This window comes from Ammodytes marinus (assembly GCF_949987685.1).
Source record: "Ammodytes marinus genome assembly, chromosome: 3".
In the NCBI taxonomy this organism is placed as follows: Eukaryota; Metazoa; Chordata; class Actinopteri; order Uranoscopiformes; family Ammodytidae; genus Ammodytes; species Ammodytes marinus.
In genome coordinates this window covers 19,479,737-19,506,666 of record NC_137232.1, presented here as the reverse complement: position 1 = coordinate 19,506,666, position 26,930 = coordinate 19,479,737, and the positions used below count along the sequence as shown (strand labels likewise).

At 41.2% G+C, this 26,930-nt stretch overlaps 3 protein-coding genes across 5 annotated transcripts; 2 read left to right on the top strand and 1 right to left on the bottom strand.

Annotated features, from left to right (window-relative positions):
* Positions 1 to 5,319: 5,319 nt before the first annotated feature.
* Positions 5,320 to 11,058, top strand: tmprss5 (transmembrane serine protease 5; the record flags this gene model as incomplete). The annotated part of the gene is made up of 13 exons (XM_080024780.1): positions 5,320 to 5,421; positions 6,239 to 6,377; positions 6,755 to 6,835; positions 7,809 to 7,922; positions 8,293 to 8,434; positions 8,659 to 8,772; positions 8,879 to 8,922; positions 9,099 to 9,261; positions 9,427 to 9,611; positions 10,031 to 10,129; positions 10,259 to 10,401; positions 10,523 to 10,675; positions 11,050 to 11,058. The coding sequence occupies 13 exons, from the start codon at positions 5,320 to 5,322 to the stop codon at positions 11,056 to 11,058; spliced, it is 1,488 nt and encodes a 495-aa protein (XP_079880906.1).
* Positions 11,059 to 11,625: 567 nt separating this feature from the next.
* On the top strand, positions 11,626 to 15,748 carry pih1d2 (PIH1 domain containing 2; the record flags this gene model as incomplete). Its single annotated transcript, XM_080024779.1, has 5 exons — positions 11,626 to 11,805; positions 14,556 to 14,682; positions 14,795 to 15,028; positions 15,173 to 15,447; positions 15,608 to 15,748. 5 exons carry the CDS (start codon positions 11,626 to 11,628, stop codon positions 15,746 to 15,748), a joined length of 957 nt encoding a protein of 318 aa, XP_079880905.1.
* Positions 15,749 to 16,186: 438 nt separating this feature from the next.
* Positions 16,187 to 25,392, bottom strand: dixdc1a (DIX domain containing 1a). 3 transcript variants are annotated; one of them, XM_080025048.1, is made up of 16 exons: positions 25,259 to 25,392; positions 24,810 to 24,976; positions 21,315 to 21,475; positions 21,059 to 21,204; positions 19,989 to 20,078; positions 19,680 to 19,733; positions 19,525 to 19,575; positions 19,114 to 19,218; positions 18,940 to 18,993; positions 18,753 to 18,845; positions 18,408 to 18,485; positions 17,860 to 18,021; positions 17,638 to 17,704; positions 17,386 to 17,494; positions 17,011 to 17,119; positions 16,187 to 16,754 (listed from the first exon to the last, which is right to left on the bottom strand). In XM_080025048.1, exons 2-16 carry the CDS (start codon positions 24,830 to 24,832, stop codon positions 16,671 to 16,673), a joined length of 1,386 nt encoding a protein of 461 aa, XP_079881174.1. In that variant the 5' UTR covers positions 24,833 to 24,976; positions 25,259 to 25,392; the 3' UTR covers positions 16,187 to 16,670. The 3 variants fall into 3 exon arrangements, with proteins under 3 accessions (XP_079881174.1, XP_079881176.1, XP_079881175.1); XM_080025050.1 differs by having other exon boundaries at positions 18,753 to 18,842; XM_080025049.1 differs by lacking the exon at positions 25,259 to 25,392 and adding an exon at positions 25,085 to 25,156.
* Between the last annotated feature and the right edge of the window lie 1,538 nt (positions 25,393 to 26,930).

Genomic DNA, 26,930 nt, shown 5'->3' with positions numbered 1-26,930 from the left:
TGTTTTTTCATCTTTATTTATCTCTGGTAAATGATATTGTCACATTCATTTACACCATTTATAATCTTTTTAGGTGGTCTTTTTTATTCGTGCATGTATTGATTGTTAGAAATATTTAATGATATGGATTTCTTTTAAATTTCCAATTAAATTCAGGTCCATCTTAACCTGTGAGCCATTCAACTCATAACTGGAGCAAATGGTGGTTGAGTGCCTAGCTCAAGGGCATTCAGAAAGTCAACGAGCTTGATGATGGTTCAAGTGGATCCATCTGGTTCTTTCCAACCTTCTCCAGCTTTCCTTTCTTTGCCAAGATATTAACTCAATTAATAAGTGCTTTGAAGCAAAAGTGTAATTTGGACTTTGCCAAAAATGACAATCACCTCTGTAACCCGTCCACCTCTGATCTCCCACGCCTCCCACTGTGATGCACGGCCACGCTCAGTGGAGGAGCAGATTGAGTGGGAGCCTGTGTGTTAATGTAATCTTCTCTGTTTAATTAGAGTGAGCGTGGTGGGCAGCTAAAGCAAACCACATTACCCACCATCTGGTTGGGAGCCGCTCTGCTCTTACCCATCCTCAGTATCATTAGCCTCTACCAGACAAGACACAAACAGATACATGACAGCTATTTATTCATCCTGCCACTTTCAATACAGACACAACTGCACACCGTTTAGCGGCCACAATCACGCTTACACCTGTCATAAATGTATTGTTGTGTAATTACAACACCCAGCACACTGAAAAGACCAAATTAAAATAGATGTCAAAGCCTATAAAAAGCCACAAATTGTCTAACACAGCAGGTGCACTTTTACATAAACAGTGACTACAACACATTTAGCATACTAAATGAATGAAAAACCTATATATGAGGAAGCAATCATCCTGCATTATATATTTAAATTTGAATGATAATGGTTTTACTGAATATTTACACAATTTATATCCAGCTTTTGATTTAAATGCAGGGTTATCCTCAGCAGATTTAAAAGGAAGTCTTTAAATCCACCACAAGAGGGCGGTATGATACCATAACTAACATCCCGCCAACTCTACAGGCAGGGCTCAAGCACAGAGGCTTAACATAACTGCTCCACAAGCTCACTGTGGCAGCCATCAGAGCAATGTAATTATTGAAGAACTCTTCTCTGTTAACAATACCCTGTGTGTTGCATCACACCCTGGATGGTTTACAGGAGCCTTCACTTCTTGGACACATAATTGTGTCATTACACTTAAGTGCCAATAGAACAAAATGAAAAGTATACAGGGTGAACGTTTGTCATATATGTGTGAGGTCTAAGTGATATGTGCAGTGTGTGGAGAGAGAGAGAGAGAGAGAGAGAGAGGCTGCAGGCGGGGTTAAATAATTTCAATCTCCTCATCAGGAAAGACATAGGTCAATGATAGTGAACGATCAAAACCTCAGATGACACCCAAGGGTAACGACACCCTGCACACGCGCAGACCCATCAAACTCAGCCATGCTTTAGCAAAGATAAGGACCATTTGTTATTTTTGACCATATTCATCTGTTGTATAGAATGTTCACAAAAAAAGGAGAGTTTATTTTGAGATTAAGTGTTACCTTCATTAGCATCTTTCCACATAGTCTTAATTATTTGCCGGGATGCATGCTTTGACGTCCCTTGAGCATAAAGCTACTACAGTTTCAATCAGAACATTTCAAAAGATGAGGCAATCTTTTTGGTCTTATTTTAAACTAGACAAATGACAGTTTGTTGTTAATATTCTGCAGTTTAATGTACAATCTTTAAATAAAAAAGGTAAGCATGTCGTGTTCTTGTGTGAAAATAAAGATCTATTTATTGCTCTGTTTACAGTAATTACTGCTGAACCAATTTTTTTATCAGCATCAGAAAAGATTATGATTTAAATCATTTACTTGTTATTCATTCTATTTATTACACACAAGTAAGTTTACAAATTGTATTAAGCTACTCTTTTAGGGTATTTATAGTCATTAGAACCAATAAACATCCAGCAATGATGAGCCGACTACACAGAGCACACCAACCTGTGTCAGTTGTAATGCCTGGACATGTCTAGTTTGTTTATTAGTGCTTGAAAACTAGTTAATAAACCAGCAGAGCAGTTAAGATATTGCTAAATGAACATGCTAAATTAGCAATCCAGAATTAGCATGTCAATTAGTAAGCGTTTGATGTGCTAGGCCGGTTTTGTTACCTTTGGGCAGAGCCAGGTTAGCTATTAAGCTTATTCCAAAATACTGAACTAATTCCTTTCGGTAAGATTGAGTTTTAAATCCATTCAAATGAACAAAAGTGGAACATGTCAGGTGGTGCTATTGATGAGGTGTGCGTACTCATCCGACAGGGCTCTGGTGCTACATCAGACAAAAGAAAGTTAGTAGCACTGCATTGGGATTGATTGAGCATCTAACATGCTTCACTCTGCCCTTCATCTGTGGACTGGCCAACATTTAATGGCCATCTCTGCAGTGCCAAGAGGTCGGGGCCAACACCATCAAATGGCTCAACTCTCACGACAGCAAGCCCACAAATCAGTGAATCAGTTTTAAATGCCTTGGTGGGCTGGGAAACAGCTGTTGAGGCAAACGCTGTCCAAGACTTTAAAAAAATAAGTTCTCTCTCTCTCTCTCTCTCTTCTGCTCAGTTAGGACCTACTGTGGGACTTCAGAGCGGGAGAACTAAGAGAGACTGCGTCTGATTCTCAAAGTTTTTGGACACTCAGCAAGGCACACATGCTAATGACTGAGATGAGAGCCGGGCTGATCAAATCTCACTACACAGTTATTCCCCCCCTCAGAGCAGAGGAGGATAGAGGCAGCTCCAAACTGGGCTGCAGCCAGCCTCTTCACAGACTGTGGGACATGAATGAATGTCGTCAACACTGGGATGTCTGTGACACCCCCCAGTGGAAGACTGTTATTGTTGTAGTCACATTGGAGAGAGTGAAATTTAAAGTTCTGAATAGAAGATGAGCATAAGACAAAGTATACTATGGTGCTCACTTTGACAGTGAATTATCTTTAGTTACAGTTTACTGGCAGAGGCTTTGTGGTCGCTTCTCATAATGTTAAGTGAATTCTGCATGATAACGTCAGTTCTATTCTTTAAAAATATTTTTTTGGCATTTTTATGCTTTTATTGATAGTGTAGAGCAGTGCTTCTCAAATGGTGGGGGGCGCCGTGAGTTGTCAGGGGGGGCGCGGGCTGCCTTGATTTCCAACTGACACAAAAAAAAAAAAAAAATGTTTTTTTTTCAAGTGCTAGCAAGCGCTGTGTGCTTGTGTATGGTCATATCCGCGCGAAAGGCCGCGATTTGCAGTAAATAAATGTCCACATGTGTCTCCAAGTGTCTCTGTAGGCTATTTAAAAAGAAATCAAGCAAGTAGACTAATAATAACGTTAATGAATTATTGGTTATCGCATGACAGAAGGCCTATTGGCCAATAATAATAAAAAAACACCACCTTAACTATGTTTACAGTTTAAAATTGTGTTGAATGAAATGCAAACCTCAGTGAATCATTTGCTCTTGTTTCTCTGTCCTGAGATTCACACAGACTGAGCAGTCTTGTATAAATGTTACAAATTGAGCTAATAAACTGAACTTTGAATGTTTTTGCTGCAGAAGTTATCTCAGCTAATTTTTGTTATCTAATTTGATAATAAGGTGATTGTATGCAGAATGCTCGTGCCAGAAACTCATACAGTGGTGTTGTACAGATAAATAAATAAATAAATATTGGCAGGTTCTCAATAGTATTTCAAATTAGGGGGGGGGGGGCGAAAAAATTTCTGTCCCCTAGGGGGGGCATGACAGAAAATAATTGAGAAGCACTGGTGTAGAGACAGAGTTGAAATGGGGCAGAGAGGGGAGTGACATACAGAGATCGACCTCGGGCTGGAATCGAACCCGGGTCCGCTGCTGGCCGAGGCCCATGGGGGGGACGCCCAACCAACTGAGCTAAGGGCGCCCCCGGCTACGTCAGTTCTATTCTTGTGAAAGTGGTGTTGATTCGACTTTATGTTTTTATCATACCTGGGACAGCATATATTGCCACAAAAGGATGCATGAAGGATGATAACCTATGGAATGGGAGAACTGAATAATAGCAGAAACTTCCAATGACTTTTCACTCAGCAGTCTGGGAATACAATTTCACTAGAAGGGAGAAATGAATGAAATCCTTGTGAAAATTGCTCCCATGTTCTCTACTGTGCTCCTGTGTGTGTGCAGCAGAACTATTCAGCATGATGTTGATATTGTCAAACATTAATAACCTCACATCCCCTTGTGATATGAATTTCAGCTGGTGCTCCGTCACTTGGAATTCACACCAATGCCGCGATGCTCATTACTCTTTGTTTGATTTCCAAATAATTCCATACGATACCTGTAAGATGAGCTAAATAGATCTGGGCCTTTGACAGTAAGACGAGGAGGAATTTTTCTTCCTGGCATTTTTTCCCCTGTCACCTGGTCTCTGGTAATCCCACATCACGCATACAGCATATACAGTATATAACAACCTTTGTGTCAAATGTTCTTTGGCCTATACAACTATAAAAAAGGTCATTTCTTTTCCAATAAAAATTCTACATTTGTTCTGAGGAGTGACGAGAAGACGGGCTTTGATCTCCATTGAACAGCTTTCTCAACACCTTTCAAATAAATCAGTTGGTTCCTCGTCTCAGCTGCAATGAATTTCTACTATTTGAGTTAATCAATCCTTTTTGAAGCCACTCCAGTCACCTTTTCTGCTGTACATCAAGCAAAGAAGATATTTTTTAATATAATATAGAAAACAATAGTTGACAGAGACGGCCGGAGTGCTAGCCGGTTGAAGGGAAATAGACGAGAAGAGAAAGTCTCATCTGTCAGCAGGAAGATGGAGCAGACTTCATTTTGTCCCTGAGTGCTGAGGGATGATAGCTTTTGGATTCCAAATGACGGGGATCGACGTGTGATATGAGACTTTTCAACAATCTGCAATAATGACCTTTTCTCAGAAGCTACAAACTGTCAGGTAATAACGTGGTCTCGGTGGGAAAACAGATATTCTCTTGGCACAGATAGAAAGTGTTACCTAGCAACCAACAGGTGTCCTATCAATAGTCAGCTGGGGAGAGGTATCTCTGGAGATGCCCCACCCCCACCCCCCCTCGACAAAGACCTGGTTCAGCTTGCTTTCTACAGGCCTCATGACCCCCCCCTGGACTAAACAACAGCCTCATTCTCTGCAACCACTGCTGACCTCATTGTCTCTTTGTGAAGGGAAAGTCCAGAGTTGCATTCTGTTAAATGGCAAATGGTGTATGGACTGCGAGCGGGACGGACCTCTCTACCTCCAGCACGGGCCATACGGATGAGCACGGAGACACGGCTTGCCTTTTCCTCAGGACTGTAACGCAAGGAAAACATGGTAAGACTTGAGCGGGGACTTAATATTCACCACACCTTGCTCCGGCTGTCTAATGTCATGCAGTCCACAAACGACAACAACACCTCGCTCAGATTGTCACCTTCACTTGAACACTCTGAATTCACAGTACAACAGCTGCGGGCTACACATGCAGTGTTCACTTCAAACTTGCATCACACTTGATTCTATCGCATTACCTTGTGTTTTACTTTTCTTTTTTTTAAATATATATATAATTCATGTGCATCCTATGCTGTTACAGCTGTACTACATTTCTAAAGTGCTCTTGAACTGTTTGCAGCTTATGCCAATTGCTTATCCAAAATTACATGTTTAGCACAACTCTAGCGCTTCTGTAATACAAGAGAGCAGATGGTATGGCATTTATTTAGATGGATTTTGGTCTGTAATGGCATAATACATAGTCTGTGTCTCACACCCATGGAGAGCTTTATTATAATTACTGTAATACTCCCAATATGTTGCTCACAGAAGCAGCTGCTCCTTGGAGGAGAGTAAGCCCGACAAACACACATAAATGATGAAACTTTTTTTCAGAGAATAGGAAAGGTGAAATGTGTCTTAAACTCAAATTGAAATACGTTGTACAAGAAGAAACAAATGGCTTCAGCTTGCTCATTACACCTCGTGAGATACACACAGTTTATGGGCACAGTTGCCGAGGAGCAGATGGCTTGCAGGTAGTTTTGGTCGCAATTAAGCAAACTTGCCAACTTTCCCATCCAAATGGGATAAGCTGTAAATGAGGTCTGATGTGCAAAACTGTACTTCTCGCAGAGTCTTGATGGAGACGCATTATCAGTGATTGAGAATCCGGCAGCTGTCGCACATCCCTTTCATTCAGAGAAAACAGCGGGAGTCCCAGAGACCAGGGGAGAACAAGGCTGGTTAAACGGGATTCATTCTACTAGTCACGGTGAGCTCCAGTGGCGCACCACCTGAGGCGCATCAAACATCAGACTACTACTGCATTCTTGCTTCAGAAATAAAGCACAAACTGCTCAGACACACTGCTACACTATGTGGTCATAGTAAGCCTTAAGACTTTAAGCTCTGAATCAAATCATCAGCGCAAATGACAAGAAGTAAAACTTGTAAAAATGTCAGTGTAGAGATTTAGTTTTCAATTATTTTGTGGCATACATGTACAGAATATAGTGTATTAATTTCTTCCTCTGTCACGGTGCTGTGCGTTAGTGTACTGTGTATGTTACAGTTGACATTTAATAACCATTCTCAGCTCATATCTGGGATCAAAAGGGTTTTAACTCCAGTCTGTAACTGTTGCTTTAGCTCAAAGGCTGGTGAGGCTGCTGGCAGCGGTGTGTGCACTTGGACTCCTGGGAGGTTTAGCTGTAGGCGTCTGGTTTCTAGGTGAGTCATTGGCATGATAAAAGAGTTACTAAATTAGCTTGACAGTAACCAGGAACTGGAAACTATTTTTTCCAAATTTCTAAATACATCTGCTGAAGCTTCTGTGGCCTGTATGGTCAGGTCACTGGGAATTTATAAAGCTGAGCCCGACCGAGGAGAAGCAAAAACACTTTCACCATTTGAGAGTTCAAAACATTAAGATTAGGGCAAAAGCTAGTATCATCTTCTTAACTGATTCGTCTGTAAATAGCTTTTGCAGTATATTTATTAATCATTTGGTCTAAAACTTATTTTAAACAATTTTCTAAAGCTCAAGGTGATGTCTAACAAATATTGTTAGTTGTGTCCAACCAACAGTTAACCTAAATATATGCAACATATTTTAATTAAGTTAAGGAAAATCAGCAAATTCTGCTATTTGAGAAAATGGAACAAATTAAAATGTTAGGAATGACTGAAAAAATTCATATTTTCAGATTCATTTTCTTTTGTGACTAATAAATGAATTGTTGCAACTAAAATGTCATGCAGAAAAAGAACAACAAGTACTATAGAATAAATAACTAAATAGATCGTCACTTCATTACTTGATATTGTGGTAGGACTTGAGGCAGTGGTGGATACTGCCATCTTTTGCAACTAGCATCTTGCTACCATAGCTTCTGTAAATTCACCCAAAGGAAAGGGAGGGGTTAGCAAGGAAGCGTTGCAATCTAGAATCTCACCACTAGATGCTGCTAAGTACTCCTATAATACACACTGTTCCTTTAAGTTTTTTTAAAAGATTCTAACCCAAATAAACTCGTCAGTGCTCTCTGGTGGACAAACTTTGTATTGGGGAAACTAAATGATTTTACATATCTGCACTTGGCGGACATAATATCTTGATATACCAATATATCTCATAAAGAACAATATCGGCCAATATAGTGGTCTCATTTAATAACTACTGTATATCTTTATCTACATATAGTCAGACTCTTGCTGAAGCCTGTCTACTCCCAAAGTCCAGTGGGACTTGGGGACACAAAGGAGACGCCGTTCTGCAACGTGACAGAAGATGTATCAATCTCTGACCCCAGGAAAGGTCTGCGTTTTTCTCCTCTCTCTAATATATTTTTTTCACTGTTTTATGAATTAGCAAACCGTGCAGGATCTGTGTGATTCTTGTGCGATTAATTATACTGGGTCATGGTTCAGGTCTTAAGTGATTTAGAGTTGAACAGTAGCAAACTTACCATTTATTAACAGCTGCTTCTGGTTGCTGTTTTTATTCCCACTTGAGAGATGCCCATTGACTTGCATGAAAACATCACACAAAATAATCTTGTTTGTATTGACTACATTAGCATAGATCCCTCTTGTTTTTTTCCTAATCATTTCCCACTCATAGAAGAGGCTCCTTCGTTAACTGTTGACTGAGAGCTTTGTCTCTGGAGGGATTTTCAATCAATCAGGTTCAGTGTTTTACAGGATCAGCCCGGAGAGCTCCCTCCTGGAGATCCAGCTGGAGAAGCAGCCCACCTGGCTGCCCGTGTGCTACGAGAGGTGGAACTCCTCGCTGGGGACGCAGGTCTGCAGACAGCTGGGTTATCTTAGGTTTGGATCTTACAAACCACCTCTCAAATTTACCACTGATTGAGACTGAAGCGCACACTCATTAACTTTCTAGTCAAATCTTATTCTGTTCTGTCGAGTTTGAAGGCTCGGTTATTTATGATCTTCTAATATACCTCATATGCAATTTTTTCCTCACACCTCTTTAAGTCTGAATTACATTAATATTCCCTCACTTCCACCCAATTTGCACGTTCTCTTACCAGATTGACAGAGCACAAAGGAGTGAATCTAACTGATATCGGGCCAAACTACAGTGACGGATTTATACAAATTACCTCAGAACACAAGAGCAATCTGGAAAATATGTGGCAATTCAGGTGAGGGCAATTTGTCTCCGGACATCATACTCATAATTATGCAGAAAAATAGCGGCTACGGACACATTCATTATGTATCGTAAGTAACCAATTTATTTTCATTTAGGGGGAGCTGTATCACAGGGAAGGTTATCGCTTTGCAATGTTTTGGTGAGAACATTTGATTTAGTTTGACTTTGAGCACCAACACCCTGTCCTTCCAAGTTATACTTAATAAGACTTCAGAAAGAGCACTATATCAGTGGCAGGCAGAGTGAATGATGCCACTTGCTGCAGCACTTTCTGAACAACCCCCAACTCCTGTTTTGATGAATGGATCTCTGTAGAGTGCGGGACACGAGCAAAGCTGCCCAGGATAATCGGCGGAGTGGAGGCCACGCTGGGCAGGTGGCCATGGCAGGTCAGCCTTTACTACAGCAACCGTCACACCTGCGGAGGCTCCATCATCACCAGTCAATGGGTAGTCACAGCTGCCCATTGTGTGCATAAGTAAGACTGCTGACCTTACCAGCACCAAAAAGGTCTGGGGGTTACACACACAGTCCGTGAAGGGAGAATAATCACTCATTAACAGCTCTGCAGCACACACTGACTGGACACATGACAATTCTCTCATCAGTATGTGCCACCTTCTGTTCTTATCTCAAATGTCAGCTACAGGCTACCTCAGGTCTCCAGCTGGGTGGTCTATGCTGGCATTGTGACCCGCAGCGCTGCCAAAATGGCTCAGCACACTGGATACGCCGTGGAGAAGATCATCTTCAACAAGAACTACAACCACAGGAGCCATGACAGTGATATAGCTCTGATGAAACTGCAGACCCCGTTGAATTTCTCGGGTAAAGTCTGGGAGTGAGCTTCCCCACAATCTTTGCACACGACATGTGAATTGTGAAAAACATACTATAACAAGTTTAATATAATTGCCCATAGATTTTTGAAATTAGTCAAAAAGTACAACAACCAAGTGAAGTCACAATAAGCAAAACAAGTTGTTTGAGGAAAGGGTGATTTCATGGCCCTAAAATGAACCATGCCTTGCGAACCAAACCATATTCAGAGGGAAATTTAAACCTGAAAGAGCCTGTTAAAACACAAAACCACAACAGGGGGAAAAAATTTGGTCTGTTTATGTCTCTCATCCTTAATTAATATAAAATTATTTAAATGAAAATTCCTAGTTCAACCCATGTTTTTAACCCTACAGAATTCTAATGTTATAAGGCTGATTTTCTCTATTTTCTCGCCCTTTAACTAGATACAATTAGGCCTGTGTGCTTGCCTCAGTATGACTATGATCTTCCGGGAGGTACACAGTGTTGGATCTCTGGATGGGGATACACACAGCCTGAGGGTGGTGAGATGCTGCCGGCCGCGCTGCTATAAAACAAATATACGACTGCTGCAACTCTAATTCACACACAAGACAGAGTGTGTGCCAAGTGTATTGACAAAGCCGCCTTAAAATGTGTGTGTTCTCTCATAGTGCAGTCACCTGACACCCTGAAAGAGGCGCCAGTTCCCATTATAAGCACAAAGAGGTGTAACAGCTCCTGCATGTACAACGGAGAAATCTCGCCACGGATGCTTTGTGCCGGATACACAGAGGGAAAAGTGGATGCGTGTCAGGTCAGATGCCATGTGTCTGTGATTTGTTCACCGTGAAATGCAGCTGTAATGAAGGCTGGATGATTGTGAAACAAAACAGTGTTTGTGTAATGAAGAGTGCTTGTTGTGTGTACCTCTATAGGGCGACAGTGGGGGCCCTCTGGTTTGCCAGGATGAAAATGTGTGGAGGCTGGTCGGGGTTGTCAGCTGGGGGACGGGTTGCGCTGAGCCTAACCATCCTGGAGTTTACACCAAAGTCACAGAGTTCTTGGGCTGGATCTATGACACCATTGAGGTAAACAGACTGTTTAGAAATTCGGTGGTATACAGTATAACCAAGTATGGCTATTGCTACTTTACGCTGCTCCACATTCAAAACTCAAAGACGGGAATAAGATACCTTTTACTCCTCTAAATTTAGACATTTTAGATCAAGATAATGCACAGGCCTACAAAGAAAACATCTTGTAAATATGATGAAGCCTATTAGCCTCTGTCTAAGATATAATATCAGAGACTAAAGGTGAATCAGACACCTTCATTATATCATTCACAGCCCTATCAGAATAGGCTACTTTTAATCACAACAAAAGGAAGGAAACTGCACAATGGAAGTGTAGTTTTAAAATTGCTAGTAATGACTAGTTTTTGACTTGCTTTTCTTTGCAGGACTATTGAGGATGGCACAACAAGCAGAGGATGCTACTGATATTAGCCTACTGTTTAAGACATTTGAAAATTATTTCTACTTTTAATGTCCGTCATATTGTGTACACATAAAATACAGACTGGAGACATCAAAAATGCCTTTTTACGTTATATTTTTCATGTATTGAATATAAATAATGCCTATAAAAACTGTGTCGAGTGTGATTTTTGTCTGCATCCCTGCTTGTCGCCGCCAGGTGGCTTCTGTGTGTGTGACGCATGTGACATTTCTTCTCGGCTTGTTCCCATGGCAACTGACAACATTAGCTAAACTAGAGTAATTTGCTACCTAAATTTGACAGAAATTAACTAGTTTGTTATATTTTAGCGCAATTGATTTGTATATATTTATAAAGGCAGTCTCTACACCAGTGCACATCATCTGTAACACTATAGACAAGCTGGTTTTCAAACTTTGACTCATCAACTTCAGCATATTTCTACCATATAAAATAGTTTAGTTGTCAGAAAGCTAGCAAGCTAGTGTCGCTAGTTACCGTGCAAACTTCGAAGTTGGAACGTCGCCGTCACCTGAAGATGTCCTCCACTGGCAGTACAGATGTTTTACAGCAGGTCAACCAGTTTTGGTCCATGCTGGATGATCTTTCTCAGAATGATCCCGAAGCTTACCAGGGCTTCATAGAGAAACAGAAGAAGGAGAAAGCTGAACTCGGCGCAGCTCCCGAGCTCCACTCCTCTTTTTGTACCGAAATATTGGTAGGTAAAAATTAACCCATTTACCATGAAGCTAAACTATTTGTCGCAACATTTTATCAGAGGAAGCGCAGGTGTGTCGCGTTAATGATGCCCGGTTTTATTTGCAATAGGGTTCCGACAAAGCCGGATATTAAAAGTTACTCTAAAATACCCTAATTAGACCTTAATTAAAGTTAAAATGTATTTTACATTTTTCAAAAGTCGTAAAAATGCCAAGCAATGGGGATAATCACTTCATGCATGAATTTCAACAAACCCAAAGGGTTAAACTCAATCAAGGTGTTGCACCAAATTATGTGACAAACAGGAAGTTCAGTAATAATGATGCCGCAACTCTTAGGTTGCGTTCCGAATCGCATACTTTCTACTATATAGTATGTAGAAAGAAGATTTAGGATGTCCCGATTCTTGTGGCCAGATTTAGGATGGTTAGAAGTACCCGGATGTCCTACTTCATGCGGCCAAGATTGTTAGGGCCTATCCGAAAAGTCCAATCTCCTAACCTATAAGCCTCCTTTCCTATACCTTAACCCCTAAACGTCATCGGGGTTAAGGAGAGATGAAAGGTGCTTCCTATCGAACATAGGAAAGGACAGCGCTGTTTCAAATGAATTCGACTCCACTTTTCCTAACCGACGTCATTGCGCGACGGCGAGTATTGCTGACGTGAGTCACTAGCGTGAAACTACACTATTCTCCGAAAATTGACCACAACAAGCGCTCGTTTGATCCATGCGTTCTTTTCATATTGATTTTAATCAGGTTGTCGCCAACAGAGTGAGAATCACTCCCATATATCCCAATTCACATGTGGAATAAAAAGAGGCTACACTTATGTTGATGTTGAAATGAACTGCCCCCAGTAACTTCATTAAATGTGAAGTTGGTATTTTATTTTCTTATGGTGTAAATTATGTGCTACGAAAATAACTATTATGATGTTGGTCTTTTATGAGTTCTTTATTATCTTTAGCCTGTGTGTGTGTGTGTGTGTGTGTGTGTGGGGGGGGGGGGGGGGGGGGGGTATTTTGTTTTAGCCGAGTTAAATCTTCCTCTCTTCTCCTCTCCTCTCTTCTGTTTTACCTCTCGTTCGTATTCGTGTAGAGTCGGTAAACTCCGGCGGTGGCCTGTTACTTTAAATCTTGCCGCCGTAAAGGATTATGGGATACCACTATCTTCTTTCCTTTAGCATAGGTTGGTCAGGAGTAACCTATGCTAAAGGAGGGTTAAAGGATGAATCGAGGCTCCTTTCCTAAGCATTTGGAGAATTCGGATCACCTATCCGCCGAGTACTTCCGGTTCATCTCGATAGGAAAGGAAATTTCCTATGCAAAAAAAAGTTTTCGGATGGGATAGGCCCTTAGTGTTGAAAACTGCATCCTATTTGGGCAATTCTGACCCACAATCCAGTGCGCACGTGAAGTGACGTCACTTTGACGAAGCCTCCAAATGAAAACAAACGGGGATGCGACGGATATAAAAGCAAGAGGCAAGATCAAGGCGCAATGTTATGATGAAATAAGAGAGTAAAGTATGTCCCAATAGTATGCCTACTGCATCCTAACTAGATTCTTTTTATCGTCGGATGTAATGTGTAGAATAGAAAAAAGAAAGAGTATGCGATTCGGAACGCAACCTTAATTGTTTCATGACTCCTCGTCCAGGTTAGCCTGGAAATCCTGACCCTGATATCTTGAACGATAGAGGGTCTGGCGACGATCAATAGTAATTTCCAACTCTAGGGGCGGCTCCTACTCGTGCATTTCAAATGCCACTGCACGCAGTTGGATAGCACTACAACCAATCAGAGCGATGCACAAGTGACGTAAGCCCCGTTCGTTTAGCGAACAGCTGTTAAACTGTTCAATTAAACGTTTGCCGTTGTCGGTCGGCAAAACAGAACATTCCACTTACTTGCTAGTGAAAGCTATGAGTCCCGTCTTCCAATTCGTTAAGGGTCGAGGCCAAAGCAGTCTCAAACTCACACAACATATCCGCAGCCATCTTTGATGTTTACTATCACAGCTTCGACGTCGCATGCACGTCACTGTCGTCATCCGGTTACGTCCTCCCCAGAGCACCATATAAAGGGCTCTGGCGCGCCCATATTAGATAGAACCAATTGAAACGTTATACCAGATTTCTGGTAGTCTTGATAAGCTTCAACGGAGCGTCTCCAGACCAACACGCGCAGCAAATTTAATTTGCCAGCGCCTAGTGGCAGGTCTGGGAATGCCAGGCTACGTCCAGGTGCCACCACATGATAAATAAATAGATAAATAAATAAAAGATAATTGAGTATGTTTTGTTATGGTGAAAAATTCTGATAACTATTGAGAAAAAGAGAAGGTAACACATTTTGATAAAGACACAGAAACGGTTGGGTCCCAGAATTTCGTATAACACTGGGCCCCTAGCGTTGGCACAGAGTCAGACATTATCAATGATATCACTAAGATACACATTAAAAGGTCCATCCCAAGCACATAATATCTTCAAATGTCTTGTTCTGTCCAAACAATAGTCTTAACACCCAAACAATTTGAATTTCATACGAAACCACCCAAAAACCAAGTCATGAAGAGAGTGTATTAAAGCTGTTCTGTTGGTCAACTAATCACTTAATTGACTTGTTGTTTCAGCTATGCGTTCACATGGTTAAGCTGCTACCCCTTTGTCCTTTTTTCAAAAAGGATAGAGATAGGGTGACGTTTTGAACCAGACAATGCGTACATCTGTGTCCTCAACAGGGGCCCAAGAAAGGGTTGCTGTACATCAATATATGCAGCTGGAGACGCGTGCCTGCACCTCAGGATACCAGCATGCCTGTACCTGTGTTCGGAGGAAAACTGGAAACGAGCACAAATGAAGGTCAAGGTAAAAGTCACAACTCTGCCTGCATCACAAACTACTGCACATGTGTGCCCTTTGCAGTAATAATGAAAACAAGCCAACTAATACATTGTTTTTCCCCCCCTTTATTTTGCAGGTTGGTACACTGTGCTGGATGTGGCATTTAACCCTGCAGTGCTACAGGAAAGTAAGAAAGACAAAGATGAAGTCAATATGCTGGCACTGAGCTTTGCCCGTCAGCAGCAGCATGAGATTACTTTATCTCAGCAGTACACTGTCGTCAGCTGTAGCCCCAAAAGTAGCCCAGGTGACTTACACCGGCGACTTGGGTTTAGGCAGTGGTCCAACATCTCCAATCAACCAGACACAGGTACCAGCAATAAGTCTAATACTCTGATAAGCTGCTACGAGCCCTTTTCTGTTGGAGATGTTTTGCTTTGCTGCTGCAGGTGTATCATATTTCAACCTCTCTGCCACAGTTTTTATTAATCAATGGTGTTTTTTCTTTATACAGCGATTCAGACCCCAGCTGCCCTTCTGCAACAGATCTCCTCTCTCAGTTCAGAGAAGCAAGACGAGGACCGGGCGGCCCAAATTATCTGTAAACCCACGGAGCAGAAAAAGAAGGGTTTGATCCAGGTCATATCCACCACATTTGTGCAGCCTGAGAAGCCAAAGTACCAACTAGAGGTGAAGAGTGATGCAGCAGGAGTTCCTCGCAGCGTGTGGCTGACAGTGGAGCTGCCGAAGGTTTCTACCATGTCAGATTGCCAGCTGAGAATTTCCAAGGTTTGTGGTTACACACTCCCTTGAACAGTTATAATGAAGCCGCTTTGGAATCCAATGTGTGTCGGTGCTTAGTGGGGTGTCATAAAAAAATACATATAATTGGCCTGTTTCCACGTTTGTGAGTCTGAGAGTTTTGCTGGATCTGTTGTTTCCCCCGCAGGACGATGTCTTGCTGGAGGTGGAAGACGACTACTATTTGCTTTTGGAATTCCCACAAACTGTAAATGAAGACACTGCGTCGGCCATCTTTAACAAGAAGAAACGAACGCTTACTTTGAGAGTGGATGTTGACCGACCTTAATGGAGCAACTAATGTACACAGAGGTGAACAGTCCCGCTGTGAAAGGGCTGAAGAGACTGTGAAGCCACGAGGAAACTCTGACACTGAAAATACCTAAAAGTTAAATACCAGAACAAACTGAATTCCTGCTATGCAATCTGAAAAGCTTAGTAAAACAACATACAGTATATTGCCTTAAAACTTCAGCTAACAAAACAAACAGTTTCCCAAAAAAAAAAGATATACTAAACTAAACATGTCACTGTGTCCCTTTTGTTTTGTGTGGGTTGATCTGCACCAGTGATTGTAATTCTGAAACCCCCAAAATGAATTGAGTTTAGTGGCAATCGGTGGGGTTTGTTAGTCAGTATGTGGGTGTATGAGTGGAGGTGTATAATGGCTAGAAGTTGGTGTACAGTGTCATTACCGCATGCCGGGGAATAATTGACAACAAAATGATCCGTGCAATAATTCATGTTTATTAAAACATCAAAATTGATGCAGAACAACATTATCACTATTTGGCAAACTGGAACATGTGAAGAAATGTCAGTAAACACTTTTTTTTAAAAGGTCGGAACTGATTACAGTTTTTTAGAGCACAGCTTATAACACGTTATTTGTTGAAGATCGCATGAACTTTACTTTCACATTCAGTTTCAGTTATCACATTACTGAGCATTAATTGATAATTAAACAATGTCTTATATCCATTCATTGAAAATAAAAAAAAGTGGTACCCAAATGTCAAGTCAGATTCTTCTTATGAAACATTCACTTCTTAAACATGGTGGTTTTGCATCGAAATGGTGTTAGATCCATTGGTCCCAGTTAATGGTATAATAGCTTTTCTCTATTATGGCATCATAAGTGTTTTCAGTGGAATCCTGGTCCAGTGGGAACAACTGAGGTTTGTAGTGGTGATCTGTGTTTTTTTTAGACTTCACCTCCTCTCTCCGCGGTCCTCCTCCACCCACGCTACAATCTTCCCTTCCCAGCCAGGCACCAACGCTCCGTCATGGAATACCTGGACAGCAAACATCCCGCATTTACATATCCAAGAAACACTCAAGTCTTTAAAGGTCCAGATAGAAAGTATAAATCACTTCTCGGTGTAATCGAAATTCTCTAGAATGTAAATCAGTCCTCCCACAGTGTTTTGAAGTATAGCACAGCCATTGATTTAATTAGCATATCTTACTCTTATAAACTGGCATTTCATATTTGCCTGCTGAAATTGATGTGTAAAGAAGTCTGGGCTGCCATTTTACTCCCACACCTACCTCCTCTTTCACTGTGCCGAACTCTGGGTCGAGGGCCTTAAAGTGGTATCTGAAACTGCCATGTCTGTCCACCGCAGCCTTGAAGTCTCGCAGTGTAACCTCGCCCAGCCTGTAAAGAGCACACTGTCAGTCATGCTCTCTGCACTCACACACCCACACAGATATAAAGCGTGTGAAGTTTAAACATTTCTCCAGCACTGTCAATATAGCATCTCCATATGTGGTTCTAGTCATATCTGAATCCAGCCACTTGTCATCAGCATGCAGGTCTAACCCAAACAACAATTTGCTCAGAAAACAATTCACGCTGCTGTGAGGGAACATATAACAATAACACTGTTATATTAATCCACCATAAAGTGGTAATATTTTCACCTTTTTGGGATGTTGATCAGAAACGGAGTGAGCGAGCGATTGGTGAAGTAGAGCACTTTAGTGTAGACGGTGGCGTCCAAACCCGGGCTGCTGTGCGAATGTGCCATTTCTGGGAACAATAACAAAACCAACAAACAATCATGGTCTAAAATGGTTCAATCCTCGTAGCCAGTATTGCCGTCTCCATACATAGCAGTGTAATTGGACGGCATGTTGCAGAGGACGACAACACAAAGATCTTGTGTGTCTTACTTGAGCTCGGTGGCCAGGATTCACGGTCTGTGGAGTTGGCCCTCCGTCCTGGTGATTTAAATTCCTCCTAGAAAAAGAAACCAATTACTCATGGTTAACAATTACATACAGTCTATGATGGTAAACAGTTGACTCATCATTCATCAGGTGACGGATATGTGTGTGTGTGTGTGTGTGTGTGTGTGTGTGTGTGTGTGTGTGTGTGTGTGTGTGTGTGTGTACCCCTCTGTCCTGTCTGCGCTGCGTGTCAACAGAGAGTAAGCGGTCCATGAGACTGGCCACGCCCTGCTCCAGTGTGTCCAGGGTGTGATGTTGGGGGTCATGGCCAGAGAAGTTGTCCCTCAAACTGCGCAGTGCCTCCCTGACCAGCTGCAGCTCCTCTCCCTGTGACAAACATATTCCTAATAGTCATACAGTTTCTGTGGGCCTACATGCAGTTTTGTTTTTCATATTAATGCTATAGTTCGTAACTTCTGTCGCCCCCATTCTGAGTCATTACAGCAACACTGTCACAGAATCTACATGACGTGAGCCCTTTATTACATCATTCTGACTAAGTATCTCATCATTTTAACACTGTATCTCAACACTTTGGCTAATGATCTTATACGTTTTTCTTCATATCTCATGTTTTGATTTACCATGAATGTATTTATTTTTGTCATGCATAACGTATGCATAACTCTTTTTTTCTTTTTCTACCAAGTTGGGCTAAGCCGCCTACATAAACAGGAACTGATTAAAAACTGAATTTAAAAAAGAATAATTACCGGCGCACTGTGTTTGAATGCTACAGGAGCAGACGTAGCCACCGAGTTACTGAAACCCCCACTTTCACTTCTGAATGACTGCAAAATGGACAACAACGCATGTTAATACGTAAATATGGCTGGTTGATTTTCATCTTTTAAAGGATGATAATGGTGATATAAACAATGTTATCATCATGTTAACGAATGCCCTTTAAAAGAAGGACAAAATCCGACCTACGAAGCCTTGGTCGATATACAGTAGCTGTTGATGATGAGCCACTGTTGAGTTCTTGCTGTATGAATATTATTATACATGTCATATACATCCAACCATATATTGTTGAAACATATCTTGATCCCTACCCGTCCACGGCTGACCTCATGTGCTTTTAGTTGAGCATCGTCAAGCTTTTGTTGCTGATGCTGCAGTATTCTGTCCTTCCTTCCCAGCTGCTGCTATGGCAACAAGATAAATGCATGAGAAAAGTCTGTACACTCATGCATATGTATCCAAAGAATGCACTCAAGTGTAAAGAACAAAAGGCCAAACCTCATATTCACTGAGCAGTTTGTTCTGTTCGCTCAACTTGTGTTTAAACTCTGCCTGGAAACAGATACACAAGCATGACATATGAATGCTATCTTGCCCACACGTAGACCAGCGTAGACAATCATGCAGGTCAAATATATGATCATGTCAAACGGAAATCATCACTTGTCTCACATTTTCTCCCTCCAGCTGATCTTTGGCCATGGTGCTCCTCAGTAGTTCCTGCTTTAGCTGCAGCACAGCATCCTCCTGCACGGCCAGCCGCTGCTGCAGAGCATCCTAATGAGAGAGAGGCGGAGATCAAAGAAATGTCCAGTGGAGACCTGAATACAGATGCTATATATACTATATATATATGTGTGTGTGTGTGTGTGTGTGTGTGTGTGTGTGTGTGTGTGTGTGTGTGTGTGTGTGTGTGTGTGTGTGTGTGTGTGTGTGGATATATTTACATTATATTTATTGTGTGTGAGAAACTACAGAATCATCAGTTTGGGCAAGCACAAGAGAGGAATGCATTGAATTATATCCTTTAATCCGTTTTTGAATTCACACACAGAAGGGACAAAATTAGAGTAAGAGGTTTACCTTGATGGCCTGAAGGTGGCGTGCCTCCTGTTTGTGTCTCAGGAGTTCCCTCTAAGAGCCACACAAGATGAACACAGACCATTCAAGAAAGGGACACTTGGCTCGGGAGGCAGTTCATCTATATTAGGTCTAATTACATTTTCTTTGTACTGTACCTTGAGATCAAGGGCTTCCTCCATGCTTTGGTCCAGGCGACTGCGGATTAGAACCTTCAAAGGGAGAGGGTATGAGCAGCGTAATTAGAGAATGGAAAAATGTCAGAACGTATGAGGAGGCAGTGGAGCTGCATGACAGCGGGCTAGTGGATCAGAGAGATTCAATTGTGCTCTACAGTAGTATTGGCACTCTCTCGAGAGGATTGATGGCTGCAAACATCATCACAACAGAAGGGCTGACACTGACACTTCACACAGAGTGGCAAGCAAGTGTTGTGCTCTGGAGTTAGCAGAGAGAGGGCACTGTACCAGCTGCTGTTCAGCGTTAGCACGGCTATCACCGAAGCTCACAGATCCATCCTGGTCCTCTTCAGGCAGGGAGCCATGGAGCAGCAAAGCCTGAGGACAAAAAGCAACCCAGTATCACACCAATGCACACAGAGGTGTATATATATAGCCATGAAGTAAGAAAGGCATGTAAGCACTCATATAGAATATACATAGCAGGGAAGCCAGATTTCTTTCTGCATTTGTCATTGTAAATACAGCACTTTGGGATTCGTATACTTGGCTGCTCAACAAATTTCCCATTTCAGATCATAGTGCCAGCGAATGAAACGGAATTCAACTGTATCAAAATAAAATGTATTGAAAAGCCTGAAAATACACACAGACTTCAGCCTCTTGTCTGCTCTAACCCACATACACAGTAAACATACATAAATGTACACACATATAGGCTTTACATAGAATAGATAATGTACTCTGATAATCAGAATAACCGAAATAGCTAAAATATGAAATTAAAACGATATATTTAACAGAATCTGCTTATTTGCACATGTATTTTCTTGTCATCTTGTTTATACAATACATGTACCCGTTTTGACTTCTTACTATTTGGCCACCTGTCTCATAATTACTGTTACTCAGTTATTATGCATAGATGTATTAATACTGGACCAGCTGTGTATTGATTTTACAGTGTAAGAATAGCTATATGATGTCAGCACTACCAACTGTTAAATAAAATATAAATACAGTTTAAGAAATGGACAAATAACGTCTGGTGAGTCAATCTGGTGATCATCATTTACAGGATGGAACATGTCGTTCTTCAACAGAGTAATGGAGTCTAGAACAAATCAGATGTTATATTTTCATGTTTCATATTTGTATATTCCTATTTTATCATTTTTATTTCATCTATTTGAATTGCTGAAACAAATCGGAGATTTAGGCTGGAGGCTAAAATCACACTCTAGCCTTCATCTGGTCCATCTGTAGTCTGAGTGCCCTCTGTCAATGCGTTCACAGTTGGCGGTGTGCAGTTTGTTTTTGTAAAAAGCAAGATCATCAGCACCAGGACTTTTTTTTACCTGCAGGCGAAAGACCATCCTCCTGGCATCCTGCATCTCCTTCTCCAGCTGTTCCTGGTGTGCGTCCAGCTGCTCCTCCCAGGACTTCTCCTCCTCCGGCCCATTGTGCCCGAGGGAGGGACATAGTCCACACAGAGACACCTCCTCTGAAAGGCATGACAGGGGGACAGACAGGGGAGACATGGTTTTTGGTATAGGATTCACTGCATCGCGTCTCACTCAACTACTACTGGGGTTGATGTGCCAGTCAACCGACCTGTGACAGATTTCTTCTCTGTCAGCTCAGATTTGTCATCCCGCGTGTCCCCCTGGTCCTCACACTGATCATGGAGAGTTGCTTCTTCTTTGGGGGTGTCAGTGGCGTGGCAGATAATGTACTCCTCTTTGGGGGAGTGAGCAGGGCTGGCGGAGCTGAGACTGAAACAGATGGTGTGGGCACAGGCAGCAGGAGTGAGTGAGTGTGTGTTTGCATCTCCTGCCAAATGAATGGCAATAAATAAAAACCTAGTCACATAGAAATTAAGATATACACTATAATATCTCCCCAAGGAGCATAAAATATGAATTAATCCCATCTGGGCTAAATATTTTTAAACCGTTTCCGTTTTACGTGCAGTGCGAGTGCCCAGAGGAATACAACCTATCACAGACTATTTAAAGAATAACCAAATTAGTAAAAACATAAAAACTGTACAGGACAGAAAACTTTTCAGAAAAGACAGAGCGGGAGCAGGATTTGCAGGCGCAACTCTGTCATTTTTCCAACAGGAAATTCTTTACATAGCTTGCTCCCCCTTTGGCCATCATTTCAAAACATAATCCTAGTGTCTGAATGCCTGTTTTTCTTGCAGCTTTTACGATTGTGCGTGTTCCGGGAGCATCTCCAGTAGCCTGAAGGAAAGTCTGGCTGTCATCTTGACTCTACTGTGTTTGTAAAAATACAGCTACTGTGACCTGGCTGCGACCTATACCATTATGCATGGTCCTTTAACAAGGGCTTCGTTATTTTCCCCTCGGTGTCTGCATGGGAAAAACAAGCCCACATCTGGGGAAACAGATCTGGTATCTATGCTAGAGAACAGATGGAAAGGCATCACAATTCATCACCATGCCCCCAAGGCCAAACAACTAAGAAGGGAAAAAATAACTGTGGACTTAAACTGTGCTTACAAACCTAAGAATGTCCCAAGGGGCTTGCATTTACAGTTAAACACGCTCCTCCCATGCATATGCAGGAGATTCAGATTGTAGCCAATGAGATTTTCTGCTCCTCTAATAGCATTACTCAGCGAAAGCAACTATCACCACAGTAAACAGTTGTATAATCCATCACTTTTTGGTTAAGGATAATGTTTCACATATTACATATGATAACGTGCGTAAAGGTATGTCTCTCAGCCACCAAACAAATTGCAAACAGGAGTAAGAGTCTCCAGCTATAATGCTAATTGTGTTTGACTGTACTTGGGGCCAATTTTGAGCAAAAGGCTAATGTCAGCATACTAAATACTTGTAATGAGAACGCTAACTCGCTGATGCTAAGCAGGTGAAATGTTTGACATGTTCACTAAGTTGTGAACACTTGCCTGCTGTGTCTCAAACTCCACCATATACTACACTACCATATTGTATGCTACACTTCCGTACTTTAAACTGCACTGTTCCATATGTACATTACACTTCCATGCCTATACTACACTATCATATTTATACTGCACCACTGCCATACTTTCGGATATAGCATGCTAAAATTTATGGATTAGCAATTGGTATAACTGAGCATGATGGGAATGTGTTGCAGGTATATGCTCATAACCCAAAGTTTTCGTACTAAAGTTTGATGATAGCAGCAGATGAAGAGTTAAGGGGACACCAAAGTTATTTTAAATCATCCTGATGGTAACATAAATGCACCAAATGTCATGGCAATCCATCCATTGGCTTATAAAATAGTTCCGTCTGGGCCAAAGTATAAAGATATAATTTAGGAGAGTTAAGTCACATTAAAAATGTTCTGGCTAAAGTCCTGACACTGAGAAACTTCAATTAGTTCGGCCCTCGCTGCATCTCTGGAAAAGTAAGTGCATCGGGTCACCTAAACAAACATTAAGTGAGAGTTTTATCAGTTGCTGCTGTGATTATCCCTAAGTGTCTCTGCTAAAGGGGATCAAAGCAGCCGCCTCCAACTAATCTTGTCATTGCAGACAGCGACATTATGGAGAGATACCATCTGTCATTGTCTCAGGGTGCAGCAGTTCAATAAATGAAAACACTTTATTTTAGATGCTCGCTGTTGATTCTTTGCACCCAAATGAACACATTACATACATACTGATAGATGTGGAACATATGGGTTAAACCGAAGATTAAGCGCAGGGATTTGCAAGAGATGAGCCTCAGCGCAACAGATTAACATAACGTGATCAGTGGCAGAGGAAAGTTACTGCATACATTTATTCCAGTACTTTACTTTAATGAATTGCTGAGGTACTTTACTTAGAGTATTTCTATTTTTAGCCATACGACTTCACTGCATGTCAGAGGGAATTCGGGGAGATATTGGACTTTTTACTCTTAATTATCTGACACCTGTTAGTTACTGCTAAACACAAGATAATCTTATGAAATGCAACACATTGTTTAAGATTAAAAACATACTTACACCGAACCCTTAGAAAGAATCAGTGTCTGCTTTTGGATGTTTTTTTTCTTCATTGTTAACATTGTTCCACCAAAGAGATAATCGCCCTCTAAACTTCTAAGATTTAATTTAGATAATTTCAAACAGATATATTATATTCAATAGTTTAGAAAAAAAAGCAAAGATTAGAGATAAAGTCCTAAAAATGAAAACAAATATGTGTAGTAACCACTTTGCTCCTCTTCCTTTCTCTCTCATTATATATCTCAACCCCTCAGATTTATCCGGACCCTTAGTTTGGGAACTACCAACTGTATGTCAAATGTTTCAAACTAGCTCCACCTTAACTAAAAATAATGGCAACACATTGACACAGTGTCAACAATTTCATAATGTTTCATGAAACAATATTTCAGTCACATAGGACATATTTCAGCAGAACAAGTCCTCCTTTCTACTTTTGATATTTTTATTAGCCTACTTTTTGCTGATACAACTCCTGCACTTTAGTTTGGCGCTTTTACTTATGTAGTCCTATGTATGTAAATATGTTTCCACCATGTTAACCACTTGGTAGACTTTCCTTTAGAAGTTCATTTAAAGTAGGCTATTTGTTCATTTTAGGAGCCTATAGTTGTGATACAAAATATAGGGAAATATACAAAAATAAAAAACATGTTTATAGTCCAAAAGGGAGCCTAGAAAGACAACTTCTTGTTTCTCTTATTTTAAAATAGCCTCTATTAAAACAAATCATACAAATAATTAAATGGAAGTTGGATAGGCCGTGGTTGCTAGGCAATAGCAGCTCTGCTCCCACAGTCACATACAGGGACACACCCACACCTACCGCACTGTAAACACTGAACAATGGACTGCACAGCTAGGGTATCAAAGTCATAGTGTTATGGTGATAGGAACTGTTAATGCCAACAGTGAGGAAACTCACTCTGATTGAAGACGATGAAGATGATGTCATGTGTCCTAAACGTAGGCCTGATGTTTTGTAGCCTATTGTCTGTGCTAGTGATGTTCTCATGCATTGTAGACAAAAACAGCCACCTGCATTGGCACTCTGCAAACATAATAATCTAAAAAGCATGCTCTTACCATTTCATTTGTTTGGCTCCCATACTAGTGTTTACAGGCTTAAAGCTCCCATGTAGTTGCAGCACCGCATCCCGGTGATGCTCTTCTTCTCAGTCAGGACCATAGCCCAAACACAGCCGGAGGAAGCAGGGAGGGGAGCAGCCCTGAAACCAGCTCCACGTCACACACTGTGTTCAATCAGAAATAACAGCACGTTCAAATCCTCTCTAGCAGCATTTTCCCTAAAACATGAAGCTCTAAAGAAATCCCATGAACCCAACCCCTTTAAATCATACCAGGGCTTCAGTCCTATAGCTGGCAGAGACACACAGACAGAGAGAGAGAGAGAGAGAGAGAGCAAGAGAGAGAGAGAGAGAGAGAGAGAGAGAGAGAGAGAGAGAGAGAGGGAGGATTGGTGCTCAGCAACACCACCAGCAACTGAAGTCTGCCTGGTTTCTCACTGCACTCGCCTTGTGCCTGAGCTCACCAGCTCCCATTCACGAACACAATGTTTTTTGTTCCTCGCGGACGAGAACTGATGCAGCTCTTGTGCATCTTTTTCACCCTTTCTTCTCTGCCGGCTCTTGTTTTGCATTGATTCCCCTCTCTGGATTCCCTCCCTCCCTTCCCTCTCTCTCTAACCCTTCTGCTCAGTCGCACTACTTGCTTTGTATCAGTCCTTCCTTCTTTCTCAGTGAGCGAGGATGTCAGACATGGCTCTGTCTGGGTCTGTTTACCCTCCCCCTTCTCCCTCCCTTTTCCCCACTGCTCTCTCCTTTTGCAAGGAGGAGGAGGAATATTTTCTCCTTCTCTCTCTCCTTTCCCTTTGCTTTTCCTGTACTGTATGTCCCTGCAGCTAAATTGAGAACCGACATATGGCTCGAGAAAAAAAGAATCCCTCAGTGTGGTGAAGTCTATGCTCTGTGTTGACAAAATCACAGGCTTGCAACAACCGCATACCACACAAGCTGTAACACATGCAAGGCTAATGATATATTTACACAATCAAAAGGAAGTTGGTTGGAAATAAACAAACAGAAAATGGTATTTGTGGAACGCACAATTACAGCTCTACAGCTTTTTCACTGCAATTATGACGGAAATAAATGATAAAGAAATGACCTGCACAGTATAGGCATCAGATTAAAACTCAATTTAGAAATAGTTTTCATTTGAGCAGCAGGCAGAGCAAACTATTCTATGGCATTTGCTTCCAGTGTTAAGTATTCACTAGGAAGCGTTATGGCAGAGCACTCTGTCATTAAGCTGTTAGAAATGTTGCTGGTGTCATCAACAAGAATATGAAATAGGTCTCTATGTGGCAGCTTGCAGCTCTGCCCAGAACAAAATGAGAGTGTCTTAAATTGTGTATAAGCACCGTCAACATGGAGCTACTAAACTGTAGAATGAAGAAACACAGCCATGGACATGTTTGTATAGATAGACTAATGCAGCAAGGGGCTAATTGCACCTACTGGATACACTTTTGGGTATTTTCATTTTTAATAATACAGCCTCATTTAATTGTCGATTATTATTTCATGTTAATGATCTCAATCTGCAAAGTAACAAGTAATTAAAGCTTTAAATTAAATAGAGTGGTGTAAAAGGAGCCATGGATAATATTCAATTATATAAAAATCTAAGTGCACTTAGTGAAGAAGACTAGCAATAATGTAAATACATATTTACATACGGTACCAGGGGTGGAATAGGGTTTATATGTTGTACAGATTGTAAAGCCCCAGGAAAGATTAGTGATTTTGGTCTGTGTAAATAAAACTAATTTAACACTTTAAACGTTAAACCTTTTAGAGCTGTAATATCAAAGTTTTATCATTGCCATAACATTTAATCTCAGTATTTATGAAGTACAATAACATTAAAAACCTTATTCAGCGTGAGTTAAATCCCTACATATTATTTTAATATTAATCAAAACATTAGTTTTAATCAGTTTACATAATCGTGGTAAAACTCCTAAAACCAAACCAAGAAGCCTTTTCGGAATAAATAATCAGCTTTAAATTTGAAATAACTCATACTGAGGACACTGATATTAATAATGATAAAAAAGATAATTAGTCCTGTACAAGGGTCATATTCTTTCTCGTTTGTATAAAGGACAACGAATAATGTAAA